This window comes from Solea solea, chromosome 9 (genome assembly GCF_958295425.1).
Source record: "Solea solea chromosome 9, fSolSol10.1, whole genome shotgun sequence".
Classification (NCBI taxonomy): Eukaryota; Metazoa; Chordata; class Actinopteri; order Pleuronectiformes; family Soleidae; genus Solea; species Solea solea.
Window position 1 is genome coordinate 3,485,090 of NC_081142.1, and position 26,175 is coordinate 3,511,264.

Genomic DNA, 26,175 nt, shown 5'->3' on the forward strand with positions numbered 1-26,175 from the left:
GGTTTTTCCCCTTTGAAGCCATTTTCCTCAACGTTAACATTTGACATTTTTAAATGAACTCAAAGTAGTTCTGAAAATTAGCAAACCTCAGACTTGAGGTCTCTTTTATCTCTACATGAATATGCTTCTGGGTTTTTTCCAGCAACCATTTTGATAGAAGAGATGGAAAAATACAGAAAACAAGTGAGATAGATAATGTCTCAGTCTGTCCTCGTCTTTCCTCAGACACAGTTGTCTCTAATTGTGAGCGACATGGTTATCAAGCCAAAAATGTAAGTTTGTTTTACCCATTCATTAGATTAGACACACCTGCTATGTTAATGTTTTTGAGGATATCTTTCATGAGTTCATGGTGTGTGAATCTTTGTCATTTGGAAGAAACTGTGAGGAAAGTGTCAGCACCAGCAAAAATGCTGTGAAGTTACAGTCAGCATCTTTATTTGAGAAAAGAGTTTCACATGTTTTATGTTCATTTGACGATGGAATTATGTGCTAACAGCAGCACATTTAATGGAAGCAAAGTGATGTGATGAAGTCAACAGAACGTTTGTGGTGATGAAAAACAGGTAACTGAAGTAGGACATAAAAGCTCTGAAATACAGTTCAAAGTTATTTGCCTTTGCCAAAAAACCACTAAACTAGGTCACCCACCCTATAAAGGTTGCAGAACAGAAATCACTTCACTCATACGCATCTTACAGAGCAAGTCATCTCAGGAGAGCTACTAATAAAATCTTATCTTGATATGCAAAGTTTTATCTGAACATGTAATTCAAGGCCGTTATGACTGGAGCTGCTGCTGCTTCTTATCAACTACTCATTCAGACTTGAAGAAACACTGTTTCCTCCACATGTTTTACGACACATCGTCTCTTCTGCACACATGTCTGAGGTGAGTTTTCAAACACAGTCCTCAGAAAAGGATTCAGCACTGAATATTTAGTAAGTAAATGTAAATGAACTTGTGTTTTAACAGCTGCTGTTTGGTCCAGAGTGGGCTCTTTGGGGAAAAAAAACAAAGATGAGCTGAGATGAATCTCTCAATCTCCTCAACTACATCGAGATGCATAATCCTACCTCTGCTCATCCTTTATATCCTGCGTGAGTACCTCATCTGCTCATCCACCGTATAATAATCGGGCCTTTTTCTGTCTGCTGCAGTTCAGTTCCTGAGAAAATGGTGTAATAAGCTGTTGATGTTTTGCGTTTTAAGCTCTGACCTCATGTGTGAGAGAAGGTGTTTTAATTATTGTGTTTATTTAAAAACAAATAATCATGGAAAACGTTTCCTGAGACATTTCTCGGTTTACCAGTTATGGATGCTTAAAGAAAACTACTACAGTAACTGTGTTACTAGAAATGATGGCAATTTTTAAAAAACAATAAATAAAAAACGAAAATCTATTATTTGTTAATTAACTTGAACCTTTGTTAAACAGGCAAAAGAAACCCAACAAGAAATGACTGTAAACTGTATTTGGTAAACATAAATTCAGAAATTGAAGCTGACAACACACTCATGGGTCACATCACTTTTTTTTTAATTGCGTTTTCGTTCCACATTTGGGAATTATACATACTAAAAGAGGCAGCTTTGCGTCTGATATATTTATCCACTCTTGCTCGATACAGGACTTCTGATTCTGAAGTCTGCTTCTCCCCTTTATAACATACTTTTTCAACAGGAGATAGATCTAGACTGTTGACACAGGCAAGACATTATCTTGGCAGAACATTTTTCTCTTCAGACTTCCACTAGAAGCCTCTGCATCAATGGGACCTTTACATATATGCAGATCACACATGCAGTGTTTCTGCACATCACTGATACATGGCTTCGTCTTTGTGTAATTACAGTTGCAGGTAGGATTCCTCGATGGAGCAGCAGATTGTGTTTTTTCCTTCTTCTGTAGTTAGCTGTAGGGGACTGGACTTGCTTGAGTCGCCTACAGCTAACTACAGAAGATGACTATGACCTAATGGTTTCTCTTGTAATTCCAATGTTCACACAAATTCAGCAGCAGTGTCTGCCCGTGACTCCCGGAATCTTTTTCCCTAGAATGATGTATTGTAAATGGCAGCAGACCGAAATTGTTTGCATCGTCTTTAACTGACTGTCACTCATTTCCCAAAGTTGTGCGCCACGCTTTTATTTAACCAGGTTTCCCCCACCTTTTGTGTGTCACTGAAATTAATAAAGATCCTTCCCCGATACTTTAGTCTATTGATAATGGTTGATATAAAAGTGATTCATAGTTCACAATTCATAGTTTTTATTGCCTTTTGAGAAAGTGTGTGGAAATGGGGTTTTTATCATGGCATTGAGAAGAGAGGAGATAACATCAATGAGATTTACTTTACGCCTAGTATAAATCTCACTTTAAAAACCAAACATGACTGTCAGCCTCCAGTGACACTACTGCTGCTGTGAAATCTCTTTATGTTTGTGTTTTCTGGACAGTTTACCCTCTGCTCCCTGCTGGATACCAGTCTGTCAATAGAGGTGGAACTGTGACAGTAGTCCCCTCTCCCTACTTCCTTTTGGGATCAAACCTGACAGTGTACTGCCACGTCCGCGAATGTGAGCGGAGGTAGGAATGGTAGAAATACAACATAATACAACACAAACATCGCCCTGTGTATCCAAACAATGCAGTCTCTTTTGTAAAATGCAAATGTTTTGTTCCTCACATGCAGTTACAAAATATCCCTGGACCTGAACGGTGTGACTGTCAAGGACAGGGAGGAAGTCAACTGCAGCCTGGCCATGTTTAATCTGACCAGCGTCCACACTCCACAGTCTTTCGTGATCTGTAAGCTGAGAGGTGTTCAGAGCACGAAGATTGTCACTGGACTGGACCTACATGGCGGCCGTATGTACACTTGACTCTGAAATATTATACATCCTTAATAGCAATGTCTTTCTTTATATAGTCACAAGTGGCTTTACATTAACGCAGGTGCAGGTGTACAAATCAGAACATGGATAGGTTTCCACTCACTCTGCTCGCATCCCATGTGTTAAACCGTTAAACCAATCCACCGTCTACCGCTTTATCCTCAACATGAGGGCAAAGGGTGGGGTAAGACGTCCTGGACAGGTCGTCAGTTCTTTGCAGGGACACATAGAGACAAAAATCCATCCACTCTCACAGTCATTCTTATGGGCAATTTAGAGTGTCTACCAAATTAACGTTTATTCTGTGATACACTGGCCAGTTCGATTTAACATAACATATCTCATGTGACACATCATGGTCGTATTATGTCTTAAGATCATTCTCGATCGTTGTCTCTAAATTGTCCATAGGTTTGAATGTGGGTGTGAATGGTTGTTTGTCTCTCTGTCTCTCCAATATCAGCTGGCTCCAGCTCCCCCTGTTGCTCGCAAATGATATAAAAACAGCAGATAATGTAATGAGTGAATTGTCTCTGGAAATTCCACAAAACTCTTTTCAAGAGTTGTACTCCTCCTTGTACTGATTTTTATTCCAAAAACATGTGCTTTGAACTATGTTTCAACTTATTTTCTGTCTTCTTCTCTACAAGTTCCTCCAGATAAACCTGAAGACATTATCTGTGAAGTGACAAGAAGCTCAGACTTTATAGGCTGCTCGTGGAAGAGCGGTCAGAAAACACACCTCCCGACAACCTACAACATTTCAGTCAACAGGTTTGCTCTTATTCTGAGGTCAAGCAGCTGTGGTTTTATCCTACAGAACAATAAACACTTTTCATAACCGCTTTTTTTTTTGTAACACATTTTCAGAGAAAATGGGACCCAGATATATTTGGATCAGATCCAGAATGCTGAAGAAATTAAAATCCCACGAGGAATTGTAGATAAAAGCAACAAATACCAGTTGATCATCACGGCATACAACCACTTTGGAGTGTCACAGTCTAATCCATTCATCTTGTGTGTAAAGGACATAGGTAAGCATGAATGTTCATCCACACTCATTATCATTCAGTCATTTCCTGAGAAGTGAGTCACCCTGACGCAGCCTCGTTGTTTGTCACTGTTTGACTAAGTCCGCCTGAAAATGTTACTGTGGTAACTTTGGTCTGTGAACTCATTACACTGAACATGTTCTTTTTGTGTGTGTTTATCTTTGCTGTTGCAGTGATACCAGATACCCCTCATATTACAAACGTAGAGTTTGAAAATGGCTCCATTTCAGCGGTGCTGCAGTGGCACACCGGCGATCTCTCTGTGCATCTCAAACCCTACGTCAGGCTCCGCACACATCACAGCTCCTGGGTAACTCAACAGTGCTGTGGTTATCCTCAGCATCAGCCACTATCTCACACTGTGTAGGAGACGTGTGACGTCTTTATGTTTTACAGGATGTCAGGGAGGAAACAGAGCTCAGTGAGACTTTGATAAGAGTGGGCGACGTGACACCTCTCACTGAGTATGAGTTCCAGGTGAGGACATGTAATTCCACATTCAGAGTGAAACACATCACTGTTCCCAGCTTCCCACCTGCGCCAACCTCCAGCCAAAAGCTGCCATGCAGCAAATGGAGCTCATCTGTTTTGGCGACAAGTCCAGGAAAAGGTGAGCTCACAATCTTAAGCTCAAAAGAAGGGGTACTGATTGTGATAATGTGCAAGTTTGTCGACTCGCACAACCCTCATATTGTGGCAAAACTTATCACCAGGTCCATCGCAGCGTCTGAGTGTATGGAGGGTGTTCAACAGCCAGCAGAATGTGACTGTTTTTTGGAAGGTAATTTCCCAGTTTGGGATTAATAAAGTGCATCTATTCTACATTCTATTCTATATCCTACAAATACTGTTATTATTACTGTTGAGGTACATTAAATATTAGAAGTAATTTATTCCGGTAGATTATCTAACAGAAAGCCTGCTCTGCTCATTAGTTAGAGGTCGAGTTATACATTTTAAATTATGTTTAATGCAGAGTATGCAGGAATTATGGGCTGGTGTTTATAAACACAGCAATACAGAAAGGTAGCACGGAGTCTCCAATAATAACCTGTTCCCACAGCTATTATAATATAATATTATCTATATAAATATGTGTATATACATGTATATATATATATATATATATATATATATATATATATATATATATATATATATATATATATATATAAATAATATAAACAATAGTATATGAAGAGCCAATAGTGTTCACTGAACACTGAACACTATAGCTCAAAGACCAACCCCAGATTCACTCTGGGTGTTTTTTGCCACTCAGTGTTTAGCCTCATGGTGGCTCAGTGGTAGAGCGAGTGGGTTCAATTCCCGGCGCCACTAATCTACATGCTGATGTGTCCTTAGGCAAGACAGCATGTGTGAAAATATGCTGCACATGGATGGATGCATGATGAAGATGTATGTATCTATGAATTTGTAGTGAAAATCAGCTTTGAGTGGTCATCAAGACTAGATAAGCACTATATAAATAGAGACCATTTAACACCACCAAGTGTGAGTAATTACTGTATCCTCTTGTTTTAGTTTTCTTAAAGGTGTTTCACCTCTTATCCAAGAGTCTCCTTCAGCTCCACACACAAACACACTTAAAAAACACTTAAAGAACTATCCCTTTAAGTAATAAATGGACACATTTTCCCCACAGCCTCCACCTCCACAGGACTACAGTGGTGAGGTGAAACAGTACAACATCTTTCTGGCTTCTGATCAGATAAAGGAAGTGACCTGTCCTGAGGCCTCATGCCACTGTTCAGTTCTGGTACCAGCAGAAGTTCAGACACTGAGCATCAGTGCTGTTGCCTCATATGGATCTTCTCCACCAGCTGAGGTGCCACTCAGACACTCAGGTACACACATAATGTGATGCAGAAAGTAAAGCCTATCATTGAAATGTAACTCTTAAAGAAAAGAAAGCTCAATGAAGTGTAAAACTTTGTCTACTCAGGTGAAGTTGGCCCTGTTCTGAGTCAGCTGGCTCCTGCCACTAATGGCAGTGCTGTGTACATCTCCTGGTCATGGCCTCAGACCAAAAGCTGGTCCACATCTGGAGGAGAAGAGCTTCTTCACTATGTGGTACAGTGGGGAAGTGTTCCTGCGACAGAGCTGCGGTGGCAAGAGGTGGACAAAAATCAAAACAGCACATCAATCACAGGTACTGAACACTTAAACGGCCAGTGTGTAAGAATGAGTTCAATCCAATAGTGAGATTGCTCTTCTCACCCCTCCCTTTCTTTTTCTCCTTTTTTTTCTATTTGCATGTTAATCTTCTTTCAAACTATAAATGCATTCTGTGGCTGGTTTGTCTGTTCACGCTGCTGTAGAAACGTGGAGGCATCGAGCGAGGCCCTTTTCTTACACTACATACAAAATGTGTCTTCTAAGGCTACCAAAGAAGTTACATACTGGACCTTTAAGATAACAAGATGTATTTTTATTGATCAAATTGACATAGCAGCACCAACGATAGCAGCGAACTGTAATAAGAGGTACATAGTTTTGGCATAATTAGTGAATTCAAAACATAAATTATGCAAAAATAACACCCACATAAAATTAATTGTGGTTTAGTACATCAATTGCTTTGAAATTTGACTTTACATTCACAGTGAATTACTGGTTATTACAGTAAGTTATTGTGCCCTAGATAATGTAATTTCATAGTGTTTAATTGTGGGGAATTGTTCTTTATCTTTTTACTGCAACTTCATAGTAGTTGTGTCATATATGATTTAGCAGTATTCTCCTGTATTAATACAGTGGACATGTTGAGGAAATGACATAATAATATAATAATAATAATAATACTAACAATATAATTTTATGCACCAAATGGGTTGTATTTGACAGACATAAGAGCTTCACCTGAAATCAAACAGTGCCCTCTAGTGGGTAACTGGTGAATTATTTATTGTTGCTCCTTTAATTGTTGCAATACCTGTTGATTTAAATGTAACATAATAATCACAATGAAGCGCAATGCAAAATATACAACAAAGTAGAATATTGTGTGGATTATAGTGGAGAGTATTTGTTACAGTGTTATATAACTGTGTGCTTTGGCTATATGAAACATTTAAATCTTCCCTTTCTTAGATTTTCTTTTATTGTGCAGCATAATTGTAAACTGACTTCAAACATTGTTTTTACTGGTAGTGTTTGTGATTTTTTTTCTTTAGAGGCCTAACTATAGGTACATTTAACAAGAATGTTGCAATATAATCTAATATAATCTAAACTTTATGTGCAATCCATCAGTTACTACAGCATGTACATGGCAGGCTGAAGTAATACTATTGAAATTGATATTATCCCTATCAAATAAACAATATGAATAAATGAATAAATCCATTTCCCCCTGTGTTTCAGGTCTGACTGCAGGTGTGAGGTATAATGTCTCACTGTTTGCTGTGACCACCAGGGGTGTCACTGCTCCATCATCTGTTTTAATCTATTCCAAAGAGCAAAGTAAGACTCAGTGTGTCGCCACAGCCACATCATTTTACTCACGTTTAAATGTAAAAAATTAAACTCCTCATGTTTACACTACACCCCTCATCATCTCTCTCTCTGTATATGTGTTCTTTCAGAACCAGCATCTGGTCCCAACTTAACAGTGCTGGTTCATGAGGCTAAGCGGATCCAGATCCTTTGGGACGAGCTGCCTGTGAACCAGCAGAGGGGCTTCATCACAAGCTACACACTTTATATTCAGGCGCTGGACTCCAGCAATAAAGCACTCAGGGGTGAGCAGTAGATGTAAACATACTATATGTGCGAAAGTCTAGCTTCGTTGTTCGTTAAATTCTGTGGTCTTTGGTTGGTCCTATCAATAACACTTGACATTAACAATCAGTAATGACATTTTTGTGGCAATTATGTTTAATTGTGTGTAATTATATGGCAGTAAGGGGTGATTCATTCACAGTACCTTCTTTTTTCTAATATAAACTCCATGTAATAGCTTGGTAATGAGACTTACTGTAGGCCACTGTTAGTGTAATACTTTCACATGAAAATGCTAAGGAATCAAAATTGGTTATAACCATGGCAATCCCATACACAATCTTTAGTTTAGAGGTTAAAAGTGTTCACCTTATCTTTAATGCAGGGACAAACCTGAGGTAGTTTCTGTATAAAAACCTTGAATTGAGCTTGAAAAATGCTCATCCATTTCAGTGTAATCTGACCACACTATTGCCGTGGAATTAGATTGAGATTATTAGATTTAATGACCATGTTATCACATTTTACATATTAACAAGTTAAAATGTGTTAAATTTGAACTTGAAGTGTATTTAATGCTGAGCATATCTTGAATAAACTTGGCACAGGAGTTACCAATGACATTAATTAGCTCCATGTCATGACGGTTTAAGAGACTGTTATTTTTCAAATGTCACACTAAACTGGGAATTGGGAATTGGGCTGGTAACTGGAGGTTTGCTGGTCCAAATTCCTGCTAGGTCAAGTGCTGGATGCCAAATCAAATATTTATATAACATAATACATATCATTATAAAATACATTTGTATTGTATAATAAATAGTTCCTGTATTTCCAGAGTGTATTATAATGAGGAGACTGAGAAATAATGATATATGGTCATTATAGCATTGCTAAAAAAAATTCACTTATAAATCTGTTGACCGACTTGAAAAAAATGATTCGCTCATTCCAATTCTTCCAAATGTTTTCATGATATATGAACCTGAATGTTACATTTCTAAAACTCTGCTCCTGCACAGTTACTGTAGGTCACATTTTAAAACGATGTGAGTATTTACTGTGAGCTGTTTCCTGTTCCTGACATCAAGGTCGGGGTTTTTTTTTTTTTACCAATATGTTCATGTGTGTACTTCACCTTGATCAGGACATGGCTTCATATGTGCAGTAGTATGCATTTGCTGTGTTTCAGGAGGAGCTGATGTTACATAATGGAAAGGGTTCAACCAGCCTTGCATTGATACTCCCCACCCACAAAGCTTTGGTGCATCAGCAGGGTTTTTCTGCTCTTACTTCCAGTAATTTCAAGGGTTGCACTGCTGGGTGATTGTTTCATTGCTTTGTGGTGACTTATTTGTTGAAACAGATACAAATGGAGGCTTTGTCTGAATTACCAACAGAGACAAAAGAGCATTTAAAGTTCCACATTTGTGCATATTGTCATTGTGAATGCCTGATAAAACATACAGTATATCTATTATAGATACTATATAACTGGTAAATGCAGATGTTCAGCAGTAAGCACACTGGCATTTAAAACACTGGTTGTCATCATTTTCATAACGTATTCACCTCAGTGAGTCTTAGGTTTTCTAGAACTCACTTTGACCACCAACAGGAAGTTTTGTGGCTTCATGCACACATGCAGACGTAAAGGTTGTTACTAACAAGCCTGCTTCACACAACCTATGTGGAACATTTGTGTGAAGGCACCTGACAGCTTACCTTTTCCTATTGTTCTTTGTTTTGGTTGTTTGAGTTAAGTGTATATTCAGCTAGCTACAGACTTCAAACCTGAAACATGTTGTGTGATATTTAGTGCCTGCTGCTACAAGGCATACTAGTGAGAACCTAGAGTTCTCACTAGTATGAATTGCAGCGCAAGCATCTCTTTTTATTCTTCCCTGTTTCTTCTACTTGATATTATTCCTCTTCCTCCCAAAGTTTGCCGCCTATCTCCTCCCGGAGCTTTGAGAAAACCCTCACACATCCTTTTGGGCATTTTCAGGTTTCATAATGCAGGCGTTAGAAACGTGTATGGAAGGGTTAGGGGGGGAATTGGGAGGGGGGAGGGGTTGTGAGTCTCTCTCGCTCTCTCTCTGCTTTAAAACTTGATGTTTTGAAGGTTGATTCCACCAAAATACCACTTTGTCTAAATCCACAAAGTTCAATCCACGTTTTCAGATTTTATAATACAGTCACCAAAATGTCATAGTTTAGTATGTCGCCCAAAAATCTGACAAAAAAGTCACAGTTTAGTATGTCGTCCAAAATGTGTGCTGGGTTTAATCCCAGGTCCGCAATATTTCTCTGTGGAGTATGTATGTCTACCATGCCTTACTAAACATTGTTTTTTCATGTTGTACTATAACATTTTGGTGTGTCAAAATGTCATGTGTTTAAAAACACAATCTGTTATAGTAAAGCATGGGAGTGACAGGGAGAACATACAAAACATCCCAGACATTACATTTAGCAGACACTTTTGTCCAAAGCGACATACAATGTAATTGACTACAATTAGCCAAGGGGGAGTCAAACTTGCGACCATAATGTCTTTCGCACACAGGGTACCGGTCTTAACCACTGAGCCACTTAACCACTACTGACCTGGAATCAAACACAGCAACAAAGGTGACAACTACTAACCACTACACCACCATAAAGCTCCTGACTTACAGTCGAATGTCCTAAATGACACCGAAATGTCATAGCTTAGTATGTCTTCCAAAAAGTCAACAAACTGTCATAGTTTGGTATGTCGTCTAACTATAACATTTTAGTGACTTTTTTTGGACGACATACTAAACTATGACATTTTGGTGAAATTTTAAACGGCATACTAAACTATGACATTTTGGTGAAATTTTGGACGACATACTAAACTATAACATTTTGGTGAAATTTTAAACGACATACTAAACTATGATGGCAGAGTTTAGTAAATGGTCCAGAATTTGACAAAAATGTCATAGTTTAGTATGTCGTCCAAAATTTGACAAAAATGTCATAGTTTAGTATGTGGTCCAAAAAGTCACCCAAATGTCATAGTTTAGTATGTGGTCCAAAAATTGACAAAAATGTCATAGTTTAATATGTCGTCCAAAAAGTCACCAAAATGTCATAGTTTAATATGTCGTCCAAAAGTCACCAAAATGTCATAGTTTAGTATGTCGTCCAAAATTTGACAAAAATGTCATAGTTTAGTAAGTCTTCCAAAATTTGACAAAAATTTCATAGTTTAGTATGTGGTCCAAAAAATCACCCAAATGTCATAGTTTAGTATGTGGTCCAAAAATTGACAAAAATGTCATAGTTTAATATGTCGTCCAAAATTTTGCAAAAATGTCATAATTTAGTATGTTGTCCAAAAAGTCACCAAAATGTCATAGTTTAGTAAGTCGTCCAAAATTTGATAAAAATGTCATAGTTTAATATGTCGTCCAAAAAGTCACCAAAATGTCATAGTTTAATATGTCGTCCAAAGAGTCACCAAAATGTCATAGTTTAGTATGTCGTCCAAAATTTTACAAAAAAGTCATAGTTTAGTATGTGGTCCAAAATTTTACAAAAATGTCATAGTTTAGTATGTCGCCCAAAAATTTACAAAAATGTCGTGGTTTAGTATGTGGGCCAAAAAGTATCCCAAATGTCATAGTTTAGTAAGTGGCCCAAAAGCTGCCTGGATGGAGTGGTTCAGTGGTTAAGACCGGTACCCTGTGTACCCTGTGAGTTCAACTCCACCCCTGGCAAGTTGTACTCAATTTGCTTGTAAATTGCTTTGGATAAAAGTGTCTTCTAAATGACATGTAAATAAGTCATAGTTTAGGATGTGGTCCAAAATGTCAGAGTTTAGTAAGTGGTCCGGAATTTGACAAAAATGTCATAGTTTAGTATGTGGTCCAAAATTTGACAAAAATGTCATAGTTTAGTATGTCGTCCAAAATGTTACCAAAATGTCATAGTTTAGTATCTCGTCCACAATTTGAAAAAAATGTCATAATTTAATATGTCGTCCAAAAAGTCACCAAAATGTCATAGTTTAGTATGTCGTCCAAAAAGTCACTAAAATGTCATAGTTTAGTATGTCGTCCAAAATTTGACAAAAATGTCATAGTTTAGTATGTGGTCCACAATTTGACAAAAATGTCATAGTTTAGTATGTGGTCCAAAAAGTCACCCAAATGTCATAGTTTAGTATGTGGTCCAAAAATTGACAAAAATGTCATAGTTTAATATGTCGTCCAAAAAGTCACCAAAATGTCATAGTTTAATATGTCGTCCAAAGTCACCAAAATGTCATAGTTTAGTATGTCGTCCAAAATTTGACAAAAATGTCATAGTTTAGTATGTGGTCCAAAAAGTCACCCAAATGTCATAGTTTAGTATGTGGTCCAAAAATTGACAAAAATGTCATAGTTTAGTATGTCGTCCAAAATTTTGCAAAAATGTCATAATTTAATATGTCGTCCAAAAAGTCACCAAAATGTCATAGTTTAGTATGTCGTCCAAAATTTGACAAAAATGTCATAGTTTAGTATGTGGTCCACAATTTGACAAAAATGTCATAGTTTAGTATGTGGTCCAAAAAGTCACCCAAATGTCATAGTTCAGTATGTGGTCCAAAAATTGACAAAAATGTCATAGTTTAATATGTCGTCCAAAAAGTCACCAAAATGTCATAGTTTAATATGTCGTCCAAAAGTCACCAAAATGTCATAGTTTAGTATGTGGTCCAAAAAGTCACCCAAATGTCATAGTTTAGTATGTGGTCCAAAAATTGACAAAAATGTCATAGTTTAGTATGTCGTCCAAAATTTTGCAAAAATGTCATAATTTAATATGTCGTCCAAAAAGTCACCAAAATGTCATAGTTTAGTATGTCGTCCAAAATTTGACAAAAATGTCATAGTTTAGTATGTGGTCCACAATTTGACAAAAATGTCATAGTTTAGTATGTGGTCCAAAAAGTCACCCAAATGTCATAGTTTAGTATGTGGTCCAAAAATTGACAAAAATGTCATAGTTTAATATGTCGTCCAAAAAGTCACCAAAATGTCATAGTTTAATATGTCGTCCAAAAGTCACCAAAATGTCATAGTTTAGTATGTCGTCCAAAATTTGACAAAAATGTCATAGTTTAGTATGTGGTCCAAAAAGTCACCCAAATGTCATAGTTTAGTATGTGGTCCAAAAATTGACAAAAATGTCATAGTTTAGTATGTCGTCCAAAATTTTGCAAAAATGTCATAATTTAATATGTCGTCCAAAAAGTCACCAAAATGTCATAGTTTAGTATGTCGTCCAAAATTTGACAAAAATGTCATAGTTTAGTATGTGGTCCACAATTTGACAAAAATGTCATAGTTTAGTATGTGGTCCAAAAAGTCACCCAAATGTCATAGTTCAGTATGTGGTCCAAAAATTGACAAAAATGTCATAGTTTAATATGTCGTCCAAAAAGTCACCAAAATGTCATAGTTTAATATGTCGTCCAAAAGTCACCAAAATGTCATAGTTTAGTATGTGGTCCAAAAAGTCACCCAAATGTCATAGTTTAGTATGTGGTCCAAAAATTGACAAAAATGTCATAGTTTAGTATGTCGTCCAAAATTTTGCAAAAATGTCATAATTTAATATGTCGTCCAAAAAGTCACCAAAATGTCATAGTTTAGTATGTCGTCCAAAATTTGACAAAAATGTCATAGTTTAGTATGTGGTCCACAATTTGACAAAAATGTCATAGTTTAGTATGTGGTCCAAAAAGTCACCCAAATGTCATAGTTTAGTATGTGGTCCAAAAATTGACAAAAATGTCATAGTTTAATATGTCGTCCAAAAAGTCACCAAAATGTCATAGTTTAATATGTCGTCCAAAAGTCACCAAAATGTCATAGTTTAGTATGTCGTCCAAAATTTGACAAAAATGTCATAGTTTAGTATGTGGTCCAAAAAGTCACCCAAATGTCATAGTTTAGTATGTGGTCCAAAAATTGACAAAAATGTCATAGTTTAGTATGTCGTCCAAAATTTTGCAAAAATGTCATAATTTAGTATGTTGTCCAAAAAGTCACCAAAATGTCACAGTTTAGTAAGTCGTCCAAAATTTGATAAAAATGTCATAGTTTAGTATGTCGTCCAAAATTTTACAAAAATGTCATAGATTAGTATGTGGTCCTAAATTTGACAAAAATGTCATAGTTTAGTATGTCGTCCAAAAAGTCACCAAAATGTCATAGTTTAATATGTCGTCCAAAGAGTCACCAAAATGTCATAGTTTAGTATGGCGTCCAAAAAGTCACCAAAATGTCATAGTTAAGTATGTTGTCCAAAAATTTACAAAAATGTCATGGTTTAGTATGTGGGCCAAAAAGTATCCCAAATGTCATAGTTTAGTAAGTGGCCCACAAGCTGCCTGGATGGAGTGGTTCAGTGGTTAAGACCGGTACCCTGTGTTCAAAAGACTTCATGGGCGTGAGTTCAACTCCACCCCTGGCAAGTTGTATTCAATTTGCTTGTAAATTGCTTTAGATAAAAGTGTCTTCTAAATGACATGTAAATATGTCATAGTTTAGGATGTGGTCCAAAATGTCAGAGTTTAGCAAGTGGTCCAGAATTTGACAAAAATGTCATAGTTTAGTATGTGGTCCAAAATTTGACAAAAATGTCATAGTTTAGTATGTCGTCCAAAATGTTACCAAAATGTCATAGTTTAGTATCTCGTCCACAATTTGAAAAAAATGTCATAGTTTAATATGTCGTCCAAAAAGTCACCAAAATGTCATAGTTTAGTATGTCGTCCAAAAAGTCACTAAAATGTCATAGTTTAGTATGTGGTCACAAAAATGTCATAGTTTAGTATGTGGTCCAAAAAGTCACCCAAATGTCATAGTTTAGTATGTGGTCCAAAAATTGACTAAAATGTCATAGTTTAGTATGTCGTCCACAATTTTGCAAAAATGTCATAATTTAGAATGTTGTCCAAAAAGTCACCAAAATGTCATAGTTTAGTAAGTCGTCCAAAATTTGATAAAAATGTCATAGTTATATATGTCGACCAGAAAGTCACCAAAATGTCATAGTTTTATATGTCGTCCAAAGAGTCACCAAAATGTCATAGTTTAGTATGTCGTCCAAAAATTTACAAAAATGTCATAGTTTAGTATGTCGTCCAAAAAGTCACCAAAATGTCATAGTTTAATATGTCGTCCAAAAGTCACCAAAATGTCATAGTTTAGTATGTCGTCCAAAATTTGACAAAAATTTCATAGTTTAGTAAGTCGTCCAAAATTTGACAAAAATTTCATAGTTTAGTATGTGGTCCAAAAAGTCACCCAAATGTCATAGTTTAGTATGTGGTCCAAAAATTGACAAAAATGTCATAGTTTAGTATGTCGTCCAAAATTTTGCAAAAATGTCATAATTTAGTATGTTGTCCAAAAAGTCACCAAAATGTCATAGTTTAGTAAGTCGTCCAAAATTTGATAAAAATGTCATAGTTTAATATGTCATCCAAAAAGTCACCAAAATGTCATAGTTTAATATGTCGTCCAAAGAGTCACCAAAATGTCATAGTTTAGTATGTCGTCCAAAATTTTACAAAAATGTCATAGTTTAGTATGTAGTCCAAAATTTGACAAAAATGTCATAGTTTAGTATGTCGTCCAAAAATTTACAAAAATGTCGTGGTTTAGTATGTGGGCCAAAAAGTATCCCAAATGTCATAGTTTAGTAAGTGGCCCAAAAGCTACCTGGATGGAGTGGTTCAGTGGTTAAGACCGGTACCCTGTGTATGAAAGACTTTATGGGCGTGAGTTCAACTCCACCCCTGGCAAGTTGTACTCAATTTGCTTGTAAATTGCTTTGGATGAAAGTGTCTTCTAAATGACATGTAAATAAGTCATAGTTTAGGATGTGGTCCAAAATGTCAGAGTTTATTAAGTGGTCCGGAATTTGACAAAAATGTCATAGTTTAGTATGTGTTCCAAAATTTGACAAAAATGTCATAGTTTAGTATGTCGTCCAAAATGTTACCAAAATGTCATAGTTTAGTATGTCGTCCAAAATTTGGCAAAAATGTCATAGTTTAGTATGTCGTGCAAAAAGTCACAGTTTATTTTGTCGTGCAAAAAATCACCAAAATGTCATAGTTCAGTATGTGGTCCTAAAATTGACAAAAATGTCATAGTTTAGTATGTGGTCCAAAAAGTCACCCAAATGTCATAGGATAGTATGTGGTCCAAAAAGTCACCCAAATGTCATAGTTTAGTATGTGGTCCAAAAATTGACAAAAATGTCATAGTTTAATATGTCGTCCAAAAAGTCACCAAAATGTCATAGTTTAATATGTCGTCCAAAAGTCACCTAAATGTCATAGTTTAGTATGTGGTCCTAAAATTGACAAAAATGTCATAGTTTAGTATGGGGTCCAAAAAGTCACCCAAATGTCATAGGATAGTATGTCGTCCAAAAATTGACAAAAATGTCATAGTTTAGTATGTCGTCCAAAAAGTCACCAAAATGTCATAGTTTAATATGTCGTCCAAAAGTCACCTAAATGTCATAGTTTAGTATGTGGTCCTAAAATTGACAAAAATGTCATAGTTTAGTATGTGGTCCAAAAAGTCACCCAAATGTCATAGGATAGTATGTCGTCCAAAAATTGACAAAAATGTCATAGTTTAGTATGTGGTCCAAAAAGTCACCAAAATGTCATAGTTTAGTATGTGGTCCAAAAAGTCACCCAAATGTCATAGTTTAGTATGTGGTCCAAAAATTGACAAAAATGTCATAGTTTAATATGTCGTCCAAAAAGTCACCAAAATGTCATAGTTTAATATGTCGTCCAAAAGTCACCTAAATGTCATAGTTTAGTATGTCGTCCAAAATTTGACAAAAATGTCATAGTTTAGTATGTGGTCCAAAAAGTCACCAAAATGTCATAGTTTAGTATGTCGTCCAAAATTTGGCAAAAATGTCATAGTTTAGTATGTCGTGCAAAAAGTCACAGTTTATTTTGTCGTCCAAAATTTTACAAAAATGTCATAGTTTAGTATGTGGTCCAAAATTTGACAAAAATGTCATGGTTTAGTATGTGGGCCAAAAAGTATCCCAAATGTCATAGTTTAGTAAGTGGCCCAAAAGTTGCCTGGCTGGAGTGGTTCAGTCCGGTACCCTGTGTACAAAAGACTTTATGGGTGTGAGTTCAACTCCACCCCTGGCAAGTTGTATTCAATTTGCTTGTAAATTGCTTTGGATAAAAGTGTCTTCTAAATGACATGTAAATATGTCATAGTTTAGGATGTGGTCCAAAATGTCAGAGTTTAGTAAGTGGTCCAGAATTTGACAAAAATGTCATAGTTTAGTATGTGGTCCAAAATTTGACAAAAATGTCATAGTTTAGTATGTCGTCCAAAATGTTACCAAAATGTCATAGTTTAGTATCTCGTCCACAATTTGAAAAAAATGTCATAGTTTAGTATGTCGTGCAAAAAGTCACCAAAATGTCATAGTTTAGTATGTCGTCCAAAAAGTCACCAAAATGTCATAGTTTAATATGTCATCCAAAAGTCACCAAAATGTCATAGTTTAGTATGTGGTCCAAAAATTTGATAAAAATGTCATGGTTTTATATGTCGTCCAAAATTTGACAAAAATGTCATAGTTTAGTACGTCGTCCAAAATTTGACAAAAAATGTCATAGTTTAGTATGTGGTCCAGAATTGGACAAAAATGTCATAGTTTAGTATGTCATGCAAAAAGTCACCAAAATGTCATAGTTTAGTATGTCGTCCAAAATTTGACAAAAATGTCATAGTTTAGTATGTTCTCCAAAAAGTCACCAAAATGTCATAGTTTAGTATGTGGTCCAGAATTGGACAAAAATGTCATAGTTTAGTATGTCGTGCAAAAAGTCACCAAAATGTCAAAGTTGAGTATGTAGTCCAAAATTTGACAAAAATGTCATAGTTTAGTATGTGGTCCAAAATTTGGCAAAAATGTCATAGTTTAGTATGTGGTCCAAAAATTGACAAAAATGTCATAGTTTAATATGTCGTCCAAAAAGTCACCAAAATGTCATAGTTTAATATGTCGTCCAAAAGTCACCTAAATGTCATAGTTTAGTATGTGGTCCTAAAATTGACAAAAATGTCATAGTTTAGTATGGGGTCCAAAAAGTCACCCAAATGTCATAGGATAGTATGTCGTCCAAAAATTGACAAAAATGTCATAGTTTAGTATGTCGTCCAAAAAGTCACCAAAATGTCATAGTTTAATATGTCGTCCAAAAGTCACCTAAATGTCATAGTTTAGTATGTGGTCCTAAAATTGACAAAAATGTCATAGTTTAGTATGTGGTCCAAAAAGTCACCCAAATGTCATAGGATAGTATGTCGTCCAAAAATTGACAAAAATGTCATAGTTTAGTATGTGGTCCAAAAAGTCACCAAAATGTCATAGTTTAGTATGTGGTCCAAAAAGTCACCCAAATGTCATAGTTTAGTATGTGGTCCAAAAATTGACAAAAATGTCATAGTTTAATATGTCGTCCAAAAAGTCACCAAAATGTCATAGTTTAATATGTCGTCCAAAAGTCACCTAAATGTCATAGTTTAGTATGTCGTCCAAAATTTGACAAAAATGTCATAGTTTAGTATGTGGTCCAAAAAGTCACCAAAATGTCATAGTTTAGTATGTCGTCCAAAATTTGGCAAAAATGTCATAGTTTAGTATGTCGTGCAAAAAGTCACAGTTTATTTTGTCGTCCAAAATTTTACAAAAATGTCATAGTTTAGTATGTGGTCCAAAATTTGACAAAAATGTCATGGTTTAGTATGTGGGCCAAAAAGTATCCCAAATGTCATAGTTTAGTAAGTGGCCCAAAAGTTGCCTGGCTGGAGTGGTTCAGTCCGGTACCCTGTGTACAAAAGACTTTATGGGTGTGAGTTCAACTCCACCCCTGGCAAGTTGTATTCAATTTGCTTGTAAATTGCTTTGGATAAAAGTGTCTTCTAAATGACATGTAAATATGTCATAGTTTAGGATGTGGTCCAAAATGTCAGAGTTTAGTAAGTGGTCCAGAATTTGACAAAAATGTCATAGTTTAGTATGTGGTCCAAAATTTGACAAAAATGTCATAGTTTAGTATGTCGTCCAAAATGTTACCAAAATGTCATAGTTTAGTATCTCGTCCACAATTTGAAAAAAATGTCATAGTTTAGTATGTCGTGCAAAAAGTCACCAAAATGTCATAGTTTAGTATGTCGTCCAAAAAGTCACCAAAATGTCATAGTTTAATATGTCATCCAAAAGTCACCAAAATGTCATAGTTTAGTATGTGGTCCAAAAATTTGATAAAAATGTCATGGTTTTATATGTCGTCCAAAATTTGACAAAAATGTCATAGTTTAGTACGTCGTCCAAAATTTGACAAAAAATGTCATAGTTTAGTATGTGGTCCAGAATTGGACAAAAATGTCATAGTTTAGTATGTCATGCAAAAAGTCACCAAAATGTCATAGTTTAGTATGTCGTCCAAAATTTGACAAAAATGTCATAGTTTAGTATGTTCTCCAAAAAGTCACCAAAATGTCATAGTTTAGTATGTGGTCCAGAATTGGACAAAAATGTCATAGTTTAGTATGTCGTGCAAAAAGTCACCAAAATGTCAAAGTTGAGTATGTAGTCCAAAATTTGACAAAAATGTCATAGTTTAGTATGTGGTCCAAAATTTGGCAAAAATGTCATAGTTTAGTATGTGGTCCAAAAAATTTGGCAAAAATGTCATAGTTTAGTATGTCGCCCAAAAAGTCACCACAATGTCATAGTTTAGTATGTTGTCAAAAATTTGACAAAATGTCATAGTTTAGTATGTCGTCCAAAAAGTCACCAAAATGTCATAGTTTAATATGTCATCCAAAAGTCACCAAAATGTCATAGTTTAGTATGTGGTCCAAAAATTTGATAAAATGTCATAGTTTAGTACGTGGTCCAAAAATGTGATAAAAATGTCATAGTTTAGTATGTCGTCCAAAATTTGGCAAAAATGTCATAGTTTAGTATGTTGTCCAAAAAGTCACTAAAATGTCATAGTTTAGTAAGTCGTCCAAAATTTGACAAAAATGTCATAGTTTAGTATGTGGTCTAAAAAGTCACCAAAATGTCATAGTTTAGTATGTCGTCCAAAATTTGACAAAAATGTCATAGTTTAGTATGTTCTCCAAAAAGTCACCAAAATGTCATAGTTTAGTATGTGGTCCAGAATTGGACAAAAATGTCATAGTTTAGTATGTCGTGCAAAAAGTCACCAAAATGTCAAAGTTGAGTATGTATTCCAAAATTTGACCAAAATGTCATAGTTTAGTGTGTCGTGCAAAAAGTCACCAAAATGTCAAAGTTGAGTATGTAGTCCAAAATTTGACCAAAATGTCATAGTTTAGTATGTGGTCCAAAATTTGACAAAAATGTCATAGTTTAGTGTGTTGTCGAAAAAGTCACCAAAATGTCATAGTTTAGTATGTCGTCCAAAAAGTCACCAAAATGTCATAGTTTAGTATGTTGTCAAAAATTTGACAAAATGTCATAGTTTAGTATGTCGTCCAAAAAGTCACTAAAATATCATAGTTTAGTATGTGGTCCAGAATTTGACAAAAATGTCATAGTTTAGTATGTGGTCCAAAAATTTGATAAAAATGTCATGGTTTTATATGTCGTCCAAAATTTGACAAAAATGTCATAGTTTAGTACGTCGTCCAAAATTTGACAAAAAATGTCATAGTTTAGTATGTCGTCCAAAATTTGGCAAAAATGTCATAGTTTAGTATGTCGTGCAAAAAGTCACCAAAATGTCATAGTTTAGTATGTCGTACAGAATTTGACAAAAATGTCATAGTTTAGTATGTCGTGCAAAAAGTCGCCAAAATGTCCTAGTTTAGTATGTGGTCCAAAATTTGACAAAAATTTCATAGTTTAGTATGTGGTCCAAAAAGTCACCAAAATGTCATAGTTGAGTATGTTCTCCAAAAAGTCACCAAAATGTCATAGTTTAGTATTTGGTCCAGAATTTGACAAAAATGTCATAGTTTAGTATGTGGTCCAGAATTTGACAAAAATGTCATAGTTTAGTACGTCGTCCAAAATTTGACAAAAATTGTCATAGTTTAGTATGTCGTCCAAAATTTGGCAAAAATGTCATAGTTTAGTATGTCGTGCAAAAAGTCACCAAAATGTCATAGTTTAATATGTCGTCCAAAAGTCACCAAAATGTCATAGTTTAGTATGTCGTACAGAATTTGACAAAAATTTCATAGTTTAGTATGCCGTGCAAAAAGTCGCCAAAATGTCCTAGTTTAGTATGTGGTCCAAAATTTGACAAAAATGTCATAGTTTAGTATGTTCTCCAAAAAGTCACCAAAATGTCATAGTTTAGTATGTGGTCCAGAATTTGACAAAAATGTCATAGTTTAGTATGTCGTGCAAAAAGTCACCAAAATGTCAAAGTTGAGTATGTAGTCCAAAATTTGACAAAAATGTCATAGTTTAGTATGTTGTCAAAAATTTGACAAAATGTCATAGTTTAGTATGTTGTCAAAAATTTGACAAAAATGTCATAGTTTAGTATGTCGTCCAAAAAGTCACCAAAATGTCATAGTTTAGTATGTTGTCAAAAATTTGGCAAAAATGTCATAGTTTAGTATGTGGTCCAAAAAGTCACTAAAATGTCATAGTTTAGTAAGTCGTCCAAAATTTGACAAAAATGTCATAGTTTAGTATGTGGTCTAAAAAGTCACCAAAATGTCATAGTTTAGTATGTCGTCCAAAATTTGACAAAAATGTCATAGTTTAGTATGTTCTCCAAAAAGTCACCAAAATGTCATAGTTTAGTATGTGGTCCAGAATTGGACAAAAATGTCATAGTTTAGTATGTCGTGCAAAAAGTCACCAAAATGTCAAAGTTGAGTATGTAGTCCAAAATTTGACAAAAATGTCATAGTTTAGTATGAGGTCCAAAATTTGACAAAAATGTCATAGTTTAGTGTGTTGTCGAAAAAGTCACCAAAATGTCATATGTCGTCCCAAATTTGACAAATATTTCATAGTTAGATGACTATTTTTAATTAAACAGTGCATTTGTATGTAAAGGTTACTGTTAAAAAAAGGTGTGAAGGAATTTTCCAGTTATTATATTAGTGTTTTTATTATGCTTACATTTATTCATTATACAGTATATTGTTATAGGCATTAGACCAGCAGCTCCCAGGTATACATGAGCTGGAAGGGCTGATTTTTTATATGAGATATCAGTGACATACATACTGTGCTGAAGACAGACAGGGAGGTGTTTAGTGAAAACATGGCTGCCATCAGGAAAAAATTATTTTGGCTATTTAACAATAAAATCTACAGTAAAATCTACTCACAGTATTTCTACTTACTAAACTTACACAGAGCATAGACAGGATGAGGTTCAGGGCCAGTGACCCATCGCGGTGTAAATTAAGTTGCATAGCTGATGCTTTAACAAAAATAAATAAATACAATGAGAGAGTAAATCCTGACTCTGTTGTTTTTCTCCAGTGGTGCTGTCTGGCTCTGGTTCCAGACACATCTGGCTGGACTGTCCTGAAGGAGCTCTCTCTCTGCAAATGACTGCATCCACCTCAGCAGGAGAAAGTCAGCGTGGAATCCGGGTCAACTCTCAGCCTGCAGACCCTACAGGTCTGTCTGCAAAAAAAAGCTATTTTACACCAACTCATTTAGCCTGGCCTGCAGCTATAGTCCTTCATAACTACTCGGTTAAACTGTTCTTTGTTTGCTTTGTCATCTCCTCTAGTTGGTGTGGTGATTGAAGTTGTTGTCATCATAGCCCTCTTCATAGCAATCGTGGTAAACCTGATGTGCTGGAGTTGCGTGAGGAAAAGGTATTAAATGATATTGCTTTTATATTTCATATAATTATTTATGGAGGAGATCAGTCATCATGACAGACAACAGAAAATATATCATCTTATTACAGTTAAAGTGTTACCTCAGGTAAGGTGTTGTCATAACAGGTATTGACACATAAGCAACAATGACTTAGCAGTGTAGAAGTGTACTTCCATTTTTGTGAACCAGCCTGGGATCCAGACACTCACTCTGATAACACGGCTTCCAGCAAGAACATACTCACCTGATAAGATCTACACCTGCTGCAGTCTTCAACATTTTAAGGATATGCCTTATTTCGCTATCAGAAAGTTTGTAAAGCACTTTTTGCCCATGTGAGCTAAAAATGCTTCTTTTCTCTATGGACTTTGGTGTAGAGGCAAACATTGTAGACTTACGCAGATACAAGATATTTGTAGATGTCTGTATCTGTATATCTGCATTACATGTATGTTAGTCATACATATTCAAATTCAAACTTAAAAAAACCTAAACTAAACTAACTAAACAACCCTTTTAGGTGACCGTAATAATGCTAGGGTTATTGCAGTCTTCTGTAAACGACTGGTTTCTACTGTGCATAAGTTTTGTTTCACTAATACTCAGGAAAAAAAAATGCCACTGTGGTCGCTTTCATGAAATGCCACGCCACAGGATGAGCACACAAATAAGAACCCGCACGATTAACACGAACAGAAACCTAAACCTACCATGTGTCCAAACATGTGCTGATTGTGGTCAGTGTGACAGCTGGTTTTAACTGCGAAGAGGCAAGTGTGTTTAATACAGAATCATCACCATCAATCTTATAAAACTGTCTTTCTGTCTCAGGATTAAACAAAAGTGTCTATCTTGGGGACCTGCCTGGCTCGACGTGATCTTACCAGAACTGGAGAACAGCAATGCCATCAGACTACTTCAGGTAATTGAAGCCAAGCAGTGAATGAGTGCCTTAATGTGTCTCCTATTTCCTTTTGTTATGTGAACTACTTTCACTACAATCACCAAAACAGCAACAGTTAGGACCTGGTCTGGCGTTACAATTCATTTTTCAGTTTAAGTTTGACAGTGTGTGGGACTTTCTGTTCTCTGTTCTCTAAATAAATAAAAACCTGCATAAGCTTCTTGAGGTTGATTGTGGTGAATTTCCAGATATTCAGGAAGTAATTGAAGTCTTCTTCACATTTGGGGTGAAGTGGCTCAGTGGTTAAGACTGTACCCTGTGTGCAAAAGACATCATGGTCGCAAGTTTGAATACACCCCTGGCTGATTGTACTCAATAACATTGTAAGTTGCTTTGGATAAAAGCGTCTGCTAAATGACATGTAATGTAATGTAATTTGTGGAGTAAAAAGAATTATGGAGTAAATACTAAAAAAACAGTTTGTCTCCAGTTTTCTGTTCAGGATTCTAGGTCTTAAAATATGGCTTGTGACACACCGGAGCCATAATTAGCCTAACTCCTCCTCAAATGCTGTAACGATAGAGTTTACCAGTGACCAGTGATGAGGAAATGAAGTAGAGAAGAAGAACAGAGAGAGGAGCAGACAGAGCAGGACTCTATAGGTTTTAGTAAAACGTTTTAATTTTCATGGGGCGACAAAGTCAGAGTAAATAAATCTTATTTACACAAACTTTAATATTTCATGAGTGACTGAAAAAAAATGGTTTGCTCTCCAACATACAGTCCTAGTGATATATTGCAAATTGCCTTCAGAGGGAGCCTGTATCTTTCCAGTGTATTCAGGAATGATGAATTTATAATCTAATTTATCTTGTTAAGTTTACTCACCCATGTGTCCTATTCGTATCTGCAAAAATTGTTCAACATAATGTAAGGTCAAATATTTTAAGTGTGCTGAATCTGACTCTTCTGTGTTCTTTTGATTCACAGCAGAACAGCAGTGAACCCTGTGTCGTGTCCACCGACAGCGACCCTCTGCTGTCTCCTGTTAGTTTGATTTCCTTGGAGGGGAGGGAAGACGTCTATCCCGTCATCCACGTTGAGACATCGCAAACTGGACCTGGACAAACCACAGCACAGGCGCCTTCACTGGAGACGGACGTCGGGACGGTGCTTGTGGACAGCCAGCTACAAGACATCAGCTACAAACCCCAGATTAGTATGCTGGCCTCACAATTAGAGACGGGGGAGGAGACAGAAGAGGAGCCAAACGGTGTGGCAGCAGATAGAGAGGAGGACACAACTTCAAGTGTATTTAAAGGATTACTTGGAGGCTTGCTGTCTAGTGTGGAAGTGGATTGCTCTGTTTCACACCCACAGACTCTCAGCTCTGTTGGTGACCCTTTGTGGCCTAAAGCTCCTGAAACATCAGGTGCGCCGCACAGATGCTTCCGGGCGGGGACGAGGGGGGCGGAGTGTGAGGTTGAGGTGAACTGTGCCTCTGTGGAGTTACAGCAGGGGGACACAATGACACCTGACATTGCAGACACATGTTTGTCAACGTGTACGGTAGCGACTGTGCTGACTCATGGTTACTTCCCCCAGCTAGCTGCTGTCAGCTGCACTTCGTTCAATGCCACACAGAACGAGCTGGAGCCGTGGGAATGACACAAACAAAAGAATACGCACTAAACTGACTCAAGAAAGCATTACTCAAGCACCACCTCAGCAACAGTAGAACACAGGAAAATAATGATTCCAATGGTCTGTAACTATAACAAGCTTTATCCTCCACATGAGGCTCGCGGCCCGGGGGAGCTGTGCCAATCTGAGCTGACATGGGGCGAAAGGCGGGGTCACACCCTGGACAGATCAACAGTCATCACAGGGCCATAAATGATAATACAAACTGATAATTAAAGGTCAAGTGTGTAATAATTACTGACATCTGATGGTGAGACTGCAAAGTGCAACAAATGGAGGACTCATTTCTTCACCCCTCACTTTTCCAAGTCCATCAGGGAACAAAAGTGGCCTTCACATGTTAGAAAGGATGTAAATGCTCACTCCATTCTTCCACTCTCTCCGACAGACATTCTTTTTTCATTTGCATCGGACGGGTTTCTGTCAGCCTGATTTTATGCACATTTTCAATTTGCATATACTGTATATATACATATATATATATATGTATATATATAAGGTGAAACCTGAAATTGTCTTCAGACTTGCTGCAGCAGTAGCATGATGGCACATGGTGGGCTCTTTAATTCAATTGACATAACTCTATACGGCACAAAAAAGCGAGATGCTTTTTATTGTAAAGAAAGAATACACTTATAAAAACATACTTATTCTATTATTATTCTATTCTATTTGTCATTAAACCCTTGCTAAATGTCGCACTGGACCTTTAAGTTTGATTGAAAGCATGTGTAGCAATCTCACTGTATGTTTAATAAAGATATGCTGTGTTGATGCCTTTGTAACTATTATTTGTCTGGGGTCTGGATTCTTACCAGTATGGTTACATTCTTCCTGCTCTCATTTGTGTTTGTGCTGAATATAAAAATATGAAGCATTAACAATAAATACAATAATGGAAAACGTTTAAATATTTTTATGGTTGAAGGTAAATAAGAAGC

General features: G+C 36.2%; 1 protein-coding gene across 2 annotated transcripts; it reads left to right on the forward strand.

Annotated features, from left to right (window-relative positions):
- The first annotated feature begins 47 nt into the window (after positions 1-47).
- On the forward strand, positions 48-26,165 carry il23r (interleukin 23 receptor). 2 transcript variants are annotated; one of them, XM_058637861.1, is made up of 17 exons: positions 48-892; positions 977-1,101; positions 2,462-2,591; positions 2,698-2,873; positions 3,550-3,673; positions 3,770-3,936; positions 4,128-4,264; positions 4,351-4,564; positions 4,668-4,735; positions 5,621-5,822; positions 5,921-6,127; positions 7,342-7,440; positions 7,563-7,718; positions 22,276-22,416; positions 22,532-22,619; positions 23,458-23,548; positions 24,521-26,165. In XM_058637861.1, exons 2-17 carry the CDS (start codon positions 1,032-1,034, stop codon positions 25,196-25,198), a joined length of 2,748 nt encoding a protein of 915 aa, XP_058493844.1. In that variant the 5' UTR covers positions 48-892; positions 977-1,031; the 3' UTR covers positions 25,199-26,165. The 2 variants fall into 2 exon arrangements, with proteins under 2 accessions (XP_058493844.1, XP_058493845.1); XM_058637862.1 differs by having other exon boundaries at positions 24,524-26,165.
- Positions 26,166-26,175: the final 10 nt, after the last annotated feature.

Coding starts and splice junctions, on each gene's coding strand:
- il23r (XM_058637861.1), top strand. CDS start 1,032: ATGAATCTCTCAATCTCCTCAACTACATCGAGATGCATAATCCTACCT. Junction 1,102..2,461: donor GCTCATCCTTTATATCCTGC/GTGAGTACCTCA, acceptor TTTTCTGGACAG/TTTACCCTCTGCTCCCTGCT. Junction 4,565..4,667: donor GGCGACAAGTCCAGGAAAAG/GTGAGCTCACAA, acceptor ACTTATCACCAG/GTCCATCGCAGCGTCTGAGT.